A 15,649-nucleotide genomic window follows, 5' to 3' on the forward strand; every position below is an offset into this window, starting at 1 on the left:
GCAATGGCGCGATCTCGGCTCACCGCAACCTCCGCCTCCTGGGTTCAGGCAATTCTCCTGCCTCAGCCTCCTGAGTAGCTGGGATTACAGGCGTGCGCCACCATGCCCAGCTAATTTTTTGCAGTTTTTAGTAGAGACGGGGTTTCACCGTGTTGACCAGGATGGTCTCGATCTCTTGACCTCATGATCCACCCACCTCGGTCTCGCAAAGTGCTGGGATTACAGGCGTGAGCCACTGCACCGGGTGACACTAAATTCTTTATGGATAAAAGAAACTCTCTTACTGTAATGTAATTTCTTTGCTTTCTAACCCCGTGGGAAGATGGAACTAAAAGGGTGAGAAAGTAACATACTCCTACTATGAGCCAAGTATTGTAATAGGTGTATAATGCTTTAATGATAATGATTCTTGCAATAAGTCTATGAAGCAGGAAGTAATAGCTCCATTTTAAAGAATTTGGCTCTTAAAGTGGTTAAATACAGTGCTCAAGTTTTTAGCTTCCAGTTATTGGCAGAGTTGGAATTGTAGCAGGTTTTCTAACTTTGAAGGAAAGACTTTAAAGGAGACTGTATAGAAAATCCTGCCAAGGGCAAATGTGAAGGGCCCGTGAAAGACACCTGAATTATTACTTATAATAATTCAGAAATATGTGAATGTCTGGTGCATACTGAAGAACTGTGAGAGGTTGTAAAAAAATCTATTCTATAAACACTCACAGAGGAATCAGCTAATTAAATAAGGGAGCGGCTTGTCTTTGGGCTAGGATATAAACCCCAGAACTTCCTGGGAGGCAAGGGCAGAGAGGGCGCCACCTGTCCTGGAGAACCTAGAACCCGCTCTAGAGACTTCGACTCAGCCCTATTTCTTTCCCCACACTCTAATTGGCTACTTTTCCCTGGGCCCTGCCTCCTCCTCGGTCTGGACCATTAAACAGCCAAGCCCTACCCAGGACCTGGATGCGGCCTCCAATCAGGTACCAGGCCCTCGAGTCCCTCTAAGGAAGCCCCCTCTCCACCAGCGAGGCGCTTTGCTCTCGTCCGTGATTGGCCAGGCGGCAGCATGGGTCCGCCTCCTTCTCTTCCAGATTGGTCAGCGGTCCTCAGGCGCAAGTCCCTCTCAGCCGGTCCCGCCGCTCTTCCCCTTGGCTGCGCGGTCTGTGGCGAGCCCGGTCCTCAGTGGCGAGGGCCCCGCCCCCTGTGAAGGCCCGCCCGGGAATTGGCGGCGGCGCTGCAGCCATTTCCGGTTTCAGGGAGGTGGGTGGGGTGCGGAGCGGGACTTGGAGCAGCCGCCGCCGCTGCCACCGCCCACAGAACCTTCCTCGCGCCTGGTGCTGTCAGGACGATGCGGCCGGGGCCGGGAGGCTGCTGCTGCCGCCGCCCGGTGCGGGCGAACGGCTGCGTGGCCAACGGGGAAGTGCGGAACGGATACGTGAAGAGCAGCGCGGCAGCCGCAGCCGCCGCTGGCCAGGTACTGGGGGCCCGGGCAGCGGGGCCGGGGTGGCCGTGAGGGCCGGCGGAGGGGAGGCCGGACGGGGTGAGGTCGCGGGGCCATCGCGGGGTGGGTGCGGCTCGCAGATGTGGGCGGCGGTGTCCCGGCACTGGCCCAACCTCCCCGAGCCCGGAAACTCAAGGACGGCACGGGGGCTTCCCACCCCTCCGCGCCTGGAGGTCTTCCTCCCCTCCCCCTGGAGTTCTGCCAGAAGTGTGTGCCGCTCTCAGGGGAGGCAATGAGGGATCCCTCGGACCCCGGTGGGAGCCACTCAAGGGCTCCCGAGGGTCCCTCCTCAACCCCCCGAGGTAGTTGCTTCCTCTTAAAGTCCTGCAGCTGTCCAAAGAGAAAACCACCCTTGGGGTCCTTAAGAGGCAAGGAAAGTTAGGTGGTGGTGTCAGATGGAAACACACCCAGTCTCTCCCAGCCACATTCTGCATTACCACGTTCGCTCCCCAAGCAGGACGTTGGTTGGAAGATCTGGCAGGAAATCCAGGCTGGTCCCTCGAAAGCATCACCCTCCTTACTCTGCCTGTGGTGAGACTCTACCCTATGCTCCAGGTTGAATTAGGTGGCCCCTTCGACCCTTTCCTGAACACGAGTGCTATCACACAAGGGGATTGTTTAGCCTGGTGGTGACTTGCGATGACTCTATACTAATTAGCCATGCTGAATCATCAACCACGTTCAGGCAGTTCTAAAATATTTTGAAAAGTTCTAAATTCAAGACAATGCTTATTATCAACCTTACAGTGCTGTGGACTGAAAGATATTCTGTTGAAATGAGTTTGCTTTTTTTTTTTTTTTTTTTTTTTTTTTTTTTAAGATTCTTTAAATTAAAAAAAAAATGCATGAAATGAGTTTTTAATGATGAGCCGGTTAAAAAGATGCAAGATCAGTATTTCTGGAAGAGAGTGTTGTGTTAATTTCCAGTTGACTTTAATACGTTTAAGTCTTGTACAGATATTAAGGAACACTTAAAAAAAAAAAAGTACTCTGTTCCCCCTTAGCAGCAGTGTGACTGTTGTAGTTTTGATAGGATGGTGGTCATAATTTGGCTTTAACATAAATATCTGGTAGGCTCCTCCCCAGATGATTAGTTATGATGGATAGACCTTTACTGTTTGGTGTGAATCAGAAAATAAAGCATTTCTCCAGGTCATGTTGAGATACTGAGACTGAGAGTTGAGGGGAAAAATACATAAAACAGACTTGACCTCCCCTGAAATCGTAAGATGTCAAAGCAGATCAACAGATTTGTAATACACAGTATTACAGTAATACACAGATCAAAAGATTTTTTTTTTTTCTTTTTTTAAAGATGGGGTTTCACCATATTGGTAGGGCTCCATATTTGTCTCGAACTCCTGACCTCAGGTGATCCACCCACCTCAGCCTCCCAAAGTGCTGGGATTACAGGCGTGAGCCACCAGGTCCGGCTTGTTTTCACTCTTAAAGAAATAATTGTGTGAGGGAAGTGATAACAATCAGCTCATAAGCAGTGGAATAGTCTGTTGTTTTCCTGGCAATGTAAATGACTTACAAGACAAAATTGCTATGGTATAGAATGTAACAGGGAAATTTAATGGGTAGGAGTTAGAAAATACATTGCAGGTGAATGAGTGAGGTTTTTTGTTTTTTGTTTTTGAGACAGTTTCCCTCTTGTTGCCCAGGCTGGATTGCACTGGTGCGATCTCTGCTCACTGGAACTTCCACCTCCCAGGTTCAAGTAATTTTCCTATCTCAGCCCCCTGAATACCTGGGATTACAGGCGTCTGTCATCACACCCGGCTAATTTTTGTATTTTTAGTAGAGATGGGGCTTCATGTTGGCTGGGGTGGTCTGGAACTCCTGATCTCAGGTGATCCACCTGCCTTGGCCTCCCAAAGTACTGGAATTACAGGTGCACTTGGCTCAGGTATGATTTTTTTTTAAATGAAAAAGGAAGTCAAGAGAAAGGTGTTCATACTTCAGAGGTGCTTTGTGTTCATATGCTCCTTTCAATCCCTATGCATTATGCTCTGATTTAGTAGCAAATCAAGGACCTCTCTGCTATAATCTCTTAACAATTTAAAATTTATAGAATAATATTTCTTTAGAGCTTGCCAATTAATAAGATGAAGAAATATCAAGGTACTAACATGGCATTTTAAAATCTGTATGAATAACATCATAACATCTGGTTGACTTTTGGGGACATGTTTCAGTAAAAGTTTCACTCAGGCACATTGCTGGTGTTTGGAAGAACGGTCTGTTGGAATGCTGTGAGGGCTGCAGTCCTTTCTAGAAAACTACACACCAGTCTTTTTAAAACAGACTTCAGATCTGGAGCTTTCTGCACTCTCAGATGGAGGAATATTGTCTGTGAATTTTTTTTCTTTCTTTTCTTATACAAAAGAGAGATCTTGGTAACTTCATGAGAGCAATACAATATGTTAACATTTTTTGAAGATTGTTTTCACTTTTTTTAAAGTGATGTGCTTGTGCTCCAACCTCTACCTATCTTTCCCTTCTTTCTGGGGGAAATGTTGCCAACTCTGCCATCAAGATATGCATACAGCTGTGTGTTATGCTTTTACTAAAATGTGAATTTAGAGTATAACAGGGTTGAGATGTAAATTCTTTTCCTCACATTTCCCACCATGTCTTTTAATGAACAGCAGAGAAGTCAGAAACCTTACACTCTCAAGAGTATGTTTCTGGCCGGGTGCAGTGGCTCACACCTGTAATCCCAGCACTTTGGGAAGCCGAGTCAGGCAGATCACGAGGTCAAGAGATCGAGACCATCCTGACCAACATAGTGAAACTCCGTCTCTACTAAAAATACAAAAATTAGCTGGGCGCAGTGGCAGGCACCTGTAATCCCAGTTAGTCGGGAGGCTGAGGCAGTAGAATAGCCTGAATCAGGGAGTCGAAGGTTGCGGTGAGCCCAAATCGCGATACTGCACTCCAGCCTGGCAACAGAGCAAGACTCCCTCTCAACAAAAACATACTCAAAAAGAGAGTATGTTTCTGTGCTTAAAGGGATGAATGAATGTATATAGTAAAAGAACAACTCTTGGATTTGGGTTTAGAATTTGATTAGCAGATATTGTGGTAGGAAGGAGTTATGAAACAATCAGACATTGCTGTTTAGTGATGACAGTAGACACACAATTTTCACAATAGTTGCAGTTGAACAAAAAAGCAGTAATTTTTCCTCTCTGCTATTCAAATAAGTGGGAGGAGCACCAGCCTTCATTTGAGGTAGTGTGGCAATTTGCCCCAGGGAAACTTTTATATTAGCATTGGAAAGAACCTTTGGGAGTTTATGTAATTCAGTCCTTTATCTCTTATTTGTAGGACTTTATTAAAACCAGTCTTCACAGAAAATACTATGCTATTTTTAAATATGTCTAGGGGATTTGCAGGAAGTTTTTCTCAGTAGCAAGTTGCATTATTCCATGATCTTAATTACCAAATGTCTTTCTGTAGATTTAACATTAGATTAAATAAATGCCATGTTTTGGTTGCACCTGAAATACAGTAGTTTTTTATATGTTTGTTTTTAAAACTCTATGTTAACAGCTCATTTTAAAAGAGCGTCCAGGCTGGGCTCGGTGGCTCATGCCTGTAATCCCAGCACTTTGGGAGGCCGAGGTGGGTGGATCACGAGGTCATGAGATTGAGACCATCCTGGCCAACATGGTGAAACCCCGTCTCTACTAAAAATACAAAAATTAGCTGGGTGTGGTGGCGCTCGCCCATAGTCTCAGCTACTCGGGAGGCTGAGGCAGGAGAACTGCTTGAACCCGGGAGGCAGAGGTTGCAGTGAGCTGAGATCGCACCACTGCACTTCAGCCTGGCGCCTGGCAACGGAGTGAGACTCTGTCTAAAAAAATAAATATACAAATAAAGAAAAGAGCTTCCATTTCTTCATAGAACTTTTGAGATTTAGATTTGCCTTTTACTTTCCTTATTTAAGTATGAAAGAAAAAAAATTACCTATCTTTAAGACAGTTTTGACTCTAACTTTTTTCCCTTTGGGTGTAATTTTAATGAGATATTGGAAGGATGAGAGCTCTCTGGCTGTCAGAATAAAAAATTCTATCTTGAGGAATTGGGGCAAAAGTCATGTTCTTATGTTAAATAATAAGACAAGCCAAAGTAGAAAGAACAAAGTGTTAGTCTTGCTATTTAGGTGAAGGCAAATAAATAACTAATGAAAGCTGGTTTACTAAATAGCTACTCGCTTTTGTTTCCACTGAGCGGAAACAGTAACTGGGGATTTCATGTGATAGTTAAGGAAAAGGAGAAGATAGTTATGAGGGAGAAACAGTAGAAATAGTTAGAATGGTCATATACTTGTTTATGTTTAGCAGGACCTGATAAGATACCACAAGGCTTTCAGAAATAACGTAATTACAACTTGTAGGACAAGATTTTTGTTTCCAGTGTTTTTGCTCTAAGGGGAAGCATATCTTGCATCTGAAGAATTCCAGAGTTATTTGAGGTACTCAGGAATGTTCTTTAACAGGAATTCTTGGGAAATGTGTCAACAACTGTGTTCTCAGGATAGTATTTTAGAACTAGGATGTTCAGAGGTCAGACTTGCCCACTGTTTAGGGTTTGCCCAGGTGTCATAGAAACTTGCACTGCTTTGAGCAAGACAGTTAATTGCTTGATTCAGTTAGATTCAATTTTTTGAAAGAAAGAAGCAGTGTTTATTGGTAGAATAGGCAATTCAGAGGGATGGGTAGAGCCAGTGTTTGCATTCTGAGTGGGTGTGCCATACTTGATTAAATAAATGGTTTGTGGACTCAAAGTCAGTTCCCTTCTGAGTAGTTTCTAAGAAGCTTCTGTAATATAATTTGCAATTTGTGGCTGATTAAAAAAGTAAGTCCTTTGCTCTTGACCCATTTACTGTTAGAAAATTTATCTTAAAGACTATTTTTCATTACAAAGCTTGAGGCAGCTAGTTTTCCTTTTTTTAAAAAAAATAATTTTACCTCTGATTATAGAAATAATACATGTGTAATGTGAGATCTTAAAGCATTGGGATAATCCCTGTGTTGGGGGTTTGTTTTTTAATGTGGTCTATTGTAAATTAGTCTGCTACTTTAGCTGGGTGCACAGGTGTGTACCACTAGAATGGCTAAATTTTATTTTTTTTTGTAGAGATGGGTCTTGCTGTGTTCCCCAGGCTAGTCTCTTTTTTACTTATATATATACACACTAGAGAGAGAGAGAGAGTGCGCGCGACAGAGACAGGAACAGAGACAGAGAGAGACAGAGTCTCACTGTGTGGCATAGGCTGATCTCAAACTCAGACACATTGATCCTCCCATCTTGGCCTCCCGAAGTGCTGGTATTACAGGCATGAGCCACTGCATCCAGCCACTCAGGCGGGTCTCAAACTCATCCTCCTGCGTCAACCTACCAGAGTAGTGGGATTTTAGCCACTGTGTCAGACTATTTTGTGACAGTTTCTAAGTACAGTGAAATATGCAATTGTACCGAGACTGTAACTGTGATCCAATGTTACTCCAGAAAATATATATTAAGGGCCAGGTGTGGTGGTTCACGCCTGTAATCCCAGCAGGATGTCAAGGTGCAAGGATTGCTTGAGCCCAGGAGTTCAAGATCAGCCTGGGCAATGTGGCCAGACCCCATCTCTATTTAATTAAAAAATAAATAAGGTATATGGCCAGGCATGGTTTCTCATGCCTGTAATCCCAGCACTTTGGGAAACCAAGGTGTGAGGATTGCTTGAAGCCAGGAGTGCAAGACCAGCTTGGGCAATGTTGAGGGACCTCAATTCTATTTAATTAAAAAATAAATAATGTGGCGGGGCGCGGTGGCTCACGCCTATAATCCCAGCACTTTGGGAGGCCGAGGTGGATGGATCACGAGGTCAAGAGATCAAGACCATCCTGGTCAACATGGTGAAACCCCGTCTCTACTAAAAATACAAAAATTAGCTGGACATGGTGGCGCGCCTGTAGTCCCAGCTACTCGGGAGGCTGAGGCAGGAGAACCCAGGAGGCTTGAACCCAGGAGGCAGAGGTTGCGGTGAGCCGAGATTGCGCCACTGCACTCCAGCCTGAGTAACAAGAGCGAAACTCCGTCTCAAAAATAAATAAATAAATAAATAAATAATGTATATGACCAGACACCATGGCTCATGCCTGTAATCCCAGCACTTTGGGAAGCCGAGATGGGCAGATCACCTTGAGACCAGCCTGGCCAACATGGTGAAACCCCGTCTCTACTAAAAATGTAAAAATTAGCTGGGCTTGGTGGCAGGCATCTATAATCCCAGCTACTCAGTAGTCTGAGGTAAGAGAATCCCTTGAACCCAGGAGATAGAGGTTGCAGTGAGCCGAGATGGTACCATTGCACTCCAGCCCGGGCGACAGTGAGACTGTCTTAAAAAAACAAAACAAAACCACTGTGGACTCCTACTTCGCGCCATGGGATTGCTAAAATAAAATATTAAGTGTTCATGAGGATATAGAGAAATTAATAGAGAAATTAGAATCCTAATACATAGCTGGTATGATTATAAAATGATGCAGCTACTTTAGGAAACAGTTAAAAATAGAGTTATCATGTGACCCAGTAATTCTGCTCCCAAGAAAAATGAAACTTATGTTCCACAGAAACTTGTATATTAATGATAATAGCAGCATTATTGATTGATTGATTCAGGGTGTTGCTCTGTTACCCAGGCTAGCATGACATGGCTCACTGCAACCTCCAACTCCTGGGCTCAATCAGTCCTCCCACCTCAGCCTCCCAAGTAGCTGGGACTACAGGCATATGCCACCGTGAGTGGCAGTTTTGTTTGTTTTTTGTGACAAAGTCTCGCTCTGTCGCCCAGGCTGCAGTGCAGTGTGGCGTGACTCGGCTCACTGCAACCTCCACCCCCCTGGTTCAAGCAATTCTGTCTCCGCTGTCTGAGTAGCTGGGACTATAGGCACATGCCACCACACCAGCTAATTATTTGTATTTTTAGTAGAGACGGGATTTCACCACGTTAGTCAGGCTGGTCTCGAACTCCTGACCTCAAGTGATCCACCTGCCTTGGCCTTCCAAAGTGCTGGAGTTACAGGTATGAGCCACACCTGTGTTTATAATACAGCCCAGCATTATTTATAATAGCCAAAAAGTAGAAACAATCCAAATGTTTATCAACTGATTAATAAAATGTGGTATATCCATATAAAGGGATATTATTCAGCAATACTACTGAAGGAATGCAGTACTAATACATGCAGGAGAATACTGGCCATGTGTTTATATGGCAAAAGTATTTAAAAATGCATGGGCATGATAAACACCAAATTCCCAGTTCCTCTAAGGAAGGGAAATAACATTTCCCCAGGGCAAACTTCTTAAAAGAATTGGAGAACTACTTAAATATGTCAGATCTTGACACTATCCTGATGACATCCTGTCACTGATAACAAAATACAAAGTTTGGGTAGGGCTTACAAGGCCCACCATGATCTTTCCCATCCCTCTCTGACTTCATATCCTGCCAGGTCACTGCTTTCTAGCTAGTCTGGGCTTTCCAATGTTCCCTGAACATATCGCCATCAAGCTTGCCTCCCTGGGGCCTTATTATTATTACTATTTTGAGATGGAGTCTCAATCTGTCACCCAGGCTGGAGTGCAGTGGTGTGATCTCGGCTCACTGCAACCTCTGCCTGCTGGTTTCAAGCGATTCTTCTGCCTCAGCTTACCAAAATGCTGGAGTTACAGGTGTGAGTCACCATGCTTGGAGTCCCAGGGGCTTTAGCCTTTACAGTTACCTCAGCCTGGAAACCGTTTTTACTGAGTTCTCTTCCCTACTCTAAGTGCACCTCTGCTCGCATCTTACCTCCACCCTGTTTAAAATGCTGCTTTTCCTTGATTTTATTCGGATTGTAGCAGTGTGCCCTGATAGGGTATATCTATTTGCTTATCTGTTGTCTGCCTCTCTCACAGGAGTGTATTTCTAGTGCTGGAATCATGCCTAGCTCATAGCAGGGACTCAATAACAATTAAATGAAAGAATGATAATGTTAATGTTTTATTTAATGGAAAAAAGGTCTGAAGCATATATGCCAAATCTTATGTTTGGTTAAAGCTAGATGTTGAGTACAGTTTTATTTCTATTTTTTGATGATAATTGTGTCATATTTCATACATACTCTGCTGGTTGACAAAAACTAGCTCCCTAAAATAATGTTACAGACGTAAGTAAGAAATGGATTGTGGTGATAAATAAGCCATTAAAGAAACCCATAGCCAACTGGGCGTGGTGGCTTATGGCTATAATCCCAGCACTTTGTGGAGCTGAGGTGGGTGGATCACCTGATGTCAGGAGTTCAAGACCAGCCTGGCCAACATGGTGAAACCCCATCTCTAAAAAAAAAGAAACCCATAGCCTAATTTATAGTGTTTTAGGTTTGCAAGTGGTTAAAAACAATAGGGGCTTACTGAATGCTCTTAGTAGCGTGAGGGACAGCTTGTGAGAAGCAGAAAGAGGCCAGAGAAAGGTCCTGGGGTCTGGCAGTGGTGCAGACACACTCTGGTATACCTCATCGCCTCTCCCTTAGCTCTCCCTACTGGACAATGGGGCCATTGGTGACTTCTGCAGCACGCTTTCCATTGTGTTACCAAGGGCTTCAGCTGTGAGATGCCAGCTGGTGCTACAAGGAGGGAAAACGTGTCAACTGTTTGCTCTTTTTTCATGTTGATTTGAAATGCCAAGAAGCTGGGCTGAGAAACCGGGCCTGTGATCCTGATTGGACTGCAGTCCACCACATGCTGGAGAGCCCTGCAGATTGTGCTAAAGGCTGAAGGGCAGTGTCTTTATTGCCTCCTGTACAAGCTTGACTTTTATATAGGCAAGCAGGTTATTTCCAGGACAACTAAATTAGTTGGTGCTAAACCTCATTTCCTAGAAACAGAAATTTTCTTAGTAGAGGAAACTCATATAACCATTTGTCTCCATCTAAGTGTAGCTAATAACATGAATAACAAAAATAGGTAATTATTTAAATGGCAAAAAGGAGTATGGAAGATGGGTTTGAAGTAAAATTCTAGGCCTGGCATGGTGGCTCACGCCTGTAATCCCAGCACTTTGGGAGGCCAAGGCGGGCGGGACGATCACGAGGTCAAGAGATCGAGACCATGGTGAAACGTTGTCTCTTAAAAAAAAAAAAAAAGTAAAATTCTAATATTAAGCCACTGATGATTTCAAAACAATTAGATTAAATTGTAGTACCTCTGAAATAATTAAAGGAAAATTTGATTCTTAGAAAATTTCAATTCATTGGAAGGCCATGGAATTAACAAAATAAAAAAGAAAATCTCAGGCAATGTAAACTAAGGAATGGCAAATGAAAAATGTGTTGATTGGTGCAAAGCTAATTGCAATTTTCGCCGTTGAAAGTAATTACTTCTGCCATTACTTTTTTTTTTTTTTTTTTTTGAGACGGAGTCTTGCTCTGTCACCCAGGCTAGAGTGCAGTGGTGTAATCTGGGGTCACTGCAACTTCCGCCTCCTGGGTTCAAGCAATTCTCCTACTTCAGCCTCCTGAGCATCTAGGATTACAGGCACCCACCACCGCACCCAGCTAATTTTTCTATTTTTAGTATAGACAGAGTTTCACCATCTTGGCCAGGCTGGTCTTGAATTCCTGCCCTTGTGATCCACTCGCCTCGGCCTCCCAAAGTGCTGGGATTACAGACGTAAGCCACCGCACCCGGCCCTACTTTTGCCATTACTTTTAATATTACTTTGTATGTGTTTTTCATCTTGCATATTCAATTATAAATTCCTTTAGGCAGTATTCTTTAAAATGATTTCCTTACTCCTTTTTATATTTACACCCATTTTCTCTTAAAAAAAAAAAAGAAAGAAATACTGCACAATTCTTATTTGTATAATCAGATATACAGTTCCTTTTTTTTGAGATGGGTCTCATTCTATTGTCTAGGCCGGAGTGGTACAGTTGCGCCGTCATGGCTCACTACAGCTTCAGCGTCCTGGGCTCAAGAGATCCTTCCATCTCAGCCTCCCCAGTAGCTGGGACTACAGGCATGCATCACCACATCTGGCTAATGTTTTAAAATTTTTTGTAGAGATGGGGTTTCACTATGTTGCCCAGGCTGGTTTTGAACTCCTGGGCCCAAGCAGTCCTCCCACTTTGGCCTCCCAAAGTGTTGTGATTACAGGCGTGAGCCACTGCCCAGCGTAGAGTACATTCCTTGATATATAGATAGAAATTAAGTATTTGTAGAATGAGTGAAAAAAATGAGATGATTATTTTGATTTTGAGTTTCCTGGTGGAATGGGGCTCTCGGTTCCTAGAAGAGATTTTAATGTTCAAAAATTATTTTTGTAGTTTTGAAAATGTTAAAAAATTGAACATTAGAAATTTCCACTTCTCTGGGCATGTGAAATTAAACGGAGGGATGATCAAGTTGTGAGAGATTCCCTAGGCTAGCAGTTCTTAAGTAAGGAAGTGAGCATGTAGACTACTGTATACTGTGTTCATACACACACACAGACACAGTCCCTTCCCACCAGGGAATGCAGAAGTTTTTGATCGATCTCTAGACAATGTGTGTAAAGACCTTTAGAATCTAAAGTTAATGTTTGCTTTTACAGTCGTAGGCAGATACAATGAGGTGTTTTACACCTCTGTCCAAACAGCCCCGTTGGACTGGGCTGAAGATTTAAGTCATTCAGTTCAGGGTAGTATCTCAAGGGTGGGATCCATTGAGTGTTACAGGCTGCTCCCTCTAGCTTTATCTGCTAAGCACTGTGAGATTGTGCTTGATTTCCCTTAGCCTTTCTAGTTCAGGCCTCCAGCCTCCCCGGCTGGAGGTCAATGTCCTGTGTAGAAAACTGGTCATAAATTTAGGCTCTTATGGAATTTAGTCTGGCATGCCAACCCATACAGCTCTCATAAGTTCTGCTGGATTTTCTTTCTCTTGGTGGAGTTCTGCCTATGGCAAACCCCAGTCATCATCACCTACGCTGATGCTCTACAAGTACCTCCACAACAAGAACCACTGCAACCTCCGCCTCCCTGGTTCAGCAATCCTTTGCCTCAGGAAGAGAGAAAATGGCTGGCAATTTCAGCTCACCTAGAAAGGGTTCTTCTCCCTCTGGAATTTTAATTCATCTAGTCCTCTTTGCTATGCATAGAAGACAGCTCTTCAGTCTTTAAAGCCATTTATTTATTTGACTAATCTGTGTAGTTTATCTAGTCGTTACTATGAAAATGATAGCTTACCTCTCTCTATTAAAGCTAACTTGGAAGTCTCATTGTTTTATGAATTTTTGTTGCTACATACATGACATAAGAATAAGTTTGTTCTGGGCATTGTGGCTTATGCCTACAATTCCAGCACTTTAGGAAGCCAGAGTAGGAGGATTGCTTGAGGCCAGGAATTCAAGACCAGCCTGGGCAACATAAGGAAACCTCATCTTAAAAAAAAAAAATTAACCAGGTATGGTGGCGAGCATTTGTATAATCTCAGCTACTCTGGAGGCTGAGGTGAGAGGATTACATGAGCTCAGGAGTTTGAGGTTACAGTGAGCTATGGTTATGCCACTCCACTTCAGCTTGGGCAGCAATAGAGTGAGACCCTGTCTCTTCAAAATAAATAAATAGACCAGGTGCGGTGGCCTACGCCTGTAATCCCAGCACTTTGGGAGGCTGAGGCGGGTGGATCACAGGAGTTTAAGACCAGCCTGGCCAGGATGGTGAAACCCCGTCTCTACTAAAAATAGTAGTTGAGACTGGCAAGGTATTATCTTATCTATTACCCTAGATAAGATAATAAACAATATTAGAAATGACAAAATTGATAAAATTGGGAAACGTGTTTAAAAAAAATTTTTTTTTTTTGAGACAAAGTCTTCCTCTGTCACCCACGCTGGAGTGCAGTGGCACAATCTTGGCTCACTGCAACCTCTGCCTCCTGGGTTCAAGCAGTTTGCCTGCCTCAGCCTCCAAACAAGCTAGGACTACAGGCACACGCCACCACACCCAGCTAATTTTTGTATATTTAGTAGAGACGGGGTTTCCAGGCTCTGTTAGCATGATAAATATCCAAATAAAAATCTAGAAAAGAAGTTCTAAGAGATTTTAATATGGAATCTATACCTGTTAACTTTTTAGTTGAGAGTAACAGAAACTGACTCTAGTTAAATTATAATAGGTATGCAAAAAAGGGATGGGTAATGAAATTGAACAAATCTCAGAAAGGCAGGAATTAACACAGCTGTGGGACCTTAGCGGCAGGAGTTTATGAACCCTTTCTTCAGGACATTGGAGGCCCACCGCCCTTCAGACTCTCTCCCCATTGACATTTTTTTTTGAAACAGTCTTGCTCTGTTACCCAAGCTGGAGTGCAGTGGCATGATCTTGGCTCACTGCAACCTCCGCCTCCCTGGTTCAAGCAATTCTCTGCCCCAGCCTCCTGAGTAACTGGGATTACAGGCTCTTGGCACTATGCCCAGCTAATTTTTATATTTTTAGTAGAGACAGGGTTTCACTATCTTGGCCAGACTGGTCTTGAACTCCTGACCTTGTGATCCACCTGGCCACCCAAAGTCCTGGGATTACAGGTGTGAGCCACTGCTCCTGGCCTCATTTACATTTTAAATCCCCATAAAAAAGGGTTTTTGGATTTCTTTTGGCAGAGGTGTCTACGTTGTGTCAATCAGTTATGGTCCAGGAAATATGGTCACAAAGCATACAGGTGACCACCTGGGGCCCATCCCTGCATTCTGGGAGTATTCCCAGAGAAGGGAAATTGACACACTGGGTTGCCTCTCCAGTGGTATGCACCATAAAACCAGATTGGAGCATGTCGAGGGGGCAGAGTGAAGGGGATGGTATTACAAGCTCAGTACATGTTAGTGGTGGAAGAGAGCTCAGATGAAGATGCAAAATTTGTGGCTGAGCTGCACTTGTACTCCAGTTTCCTGGTTCTGGCATCTGTTACACCACAATGCTTATCTAGAGACTGAAAAGTGTTACAGCGGAGGCTTGGGTGGCCAGTTAGTGTGGTAACTCCTGGGCAGACATCAGTGCCCAGTGTGTACAGGATGCCACTGAACTGAAATTGAAATGTACCACTCCTTATATGCTTGAAGATCTCCTTTTGGGAGTTTTCAATAGGAAAATGGTAATGTCAAAATATACATTTGTTTCACAGCTAGTTTTGGAAGCATTTTTCAGTCCATTCCACATGAGATACTTACTGACAAAAATTAAGGAATTTATGCTGATTACAAGAAAAACTGTGGACTTACTACTTTTCAAAATTTCCCTGCTGAAAAAAGGAGACACTTCTGGAAATACACATTCAGAGCATGGTACAGCCTATGTAATTTGTGTAAAGCTCCAAAGTGTTCTCTCTAGTATGTGTGGTATGCAGTAGGGAGAAGCCAGTACATTTCAGTAAAATTCCAAAAAAGGACAATTTCAGCAGAACTCATTTTAAGGAGCAACAGAAACACAACACTTGAAAATGAATAGGGTTCATTTAATGGACAAAGCATGATAACAGTTCTTTGATTGCTGAAGAATAATGGGTGGTTCACATTAGACGTCAAGTTTTTAAAAATAATGTTCCAAACCATTCACCAGCTGAGCAGGTTCTGTCATCCTGCTGTAGCATGCAGCTGGAATGTGCTTATTTGCTTAAAGAAATAATGCTTATGTGATTTTGTATTCATATCAGAAATGTGTGCTTCTGTTTCCTAATAATTACTTAGCCATTATTGCATCATTACATGGTTACTCCCAGTCCTTTCATGGAATTCTTGAAACCTTTACTCAGGATCATTTCTTCTAAGTCAGTTTACAGTACAGTAAAAACTTTTTTATTATTTAAAAAAAATTTTCCTGAGACTATAGAGACAGAAGGCAACTCATAATCCAGGGTTTTCTTTTGCTATAGAGGACATCATTAGGATGTTTGGCAAAATCTGAATAAAGTTGTAGACTAGGCTGGGCACAGTGGCTCATGCCTGTAATCCCAGCACTTTGAGAGACCAAGGCAGGAGGATAGCTTGGGCCTAGGAGTTTGAGGCCAGCCTGGGCAATGTAATGAAACTCCATCTCCACAATAAATAAGTAAATAAATAAGCCGGGCATGGTGGCA

The 15,649-nt window shown here is 43.3% G+C and overlaps 1 protein-coding gene across 1 annotated transcript in view; it reads left to right on the forward strand.

Annotated features, from left to right (window-relative positions):
* The first annotated feature begins 1,259 nt into the window (after positions 1–1,259).
* SPTLC2 (serine palmitoyltransferase long chain base subunit 2) overlaps positions 1,260–15,649 on the forward strand; it is a 110,502-nt gene continuing 96,112 nt past the window's right edge. The window contains exon 1 of the mRNA XM_032287735.1: positions 1,260–1,468. Within this exon, the coding sequence (XP_032143626.1) occupies positions 1,343–1,468 (126 nt within the window). The 5' untranslated portion in view covers positions 1,260–1,342. The remainder of the gene's footprint in view (positions 1,469–15,649) is intronic.

The sequence above is a fragment of the Sapajus apella genome, unplaced genomic scaffold, assembly GCF_009761245.1.
Source record: "Sapajus apella isolate SASKATOON/1434 unplaced genomic scaffold, GSC_monkey_1.0 scaffold20, whole genome shotgun sequence".
NCBI classification, from domain to species: Eukaryota; Metazoa; Chordata; class Mammalia; order Primates; family Cebidae; genus Sapajus; species Sapajus apella.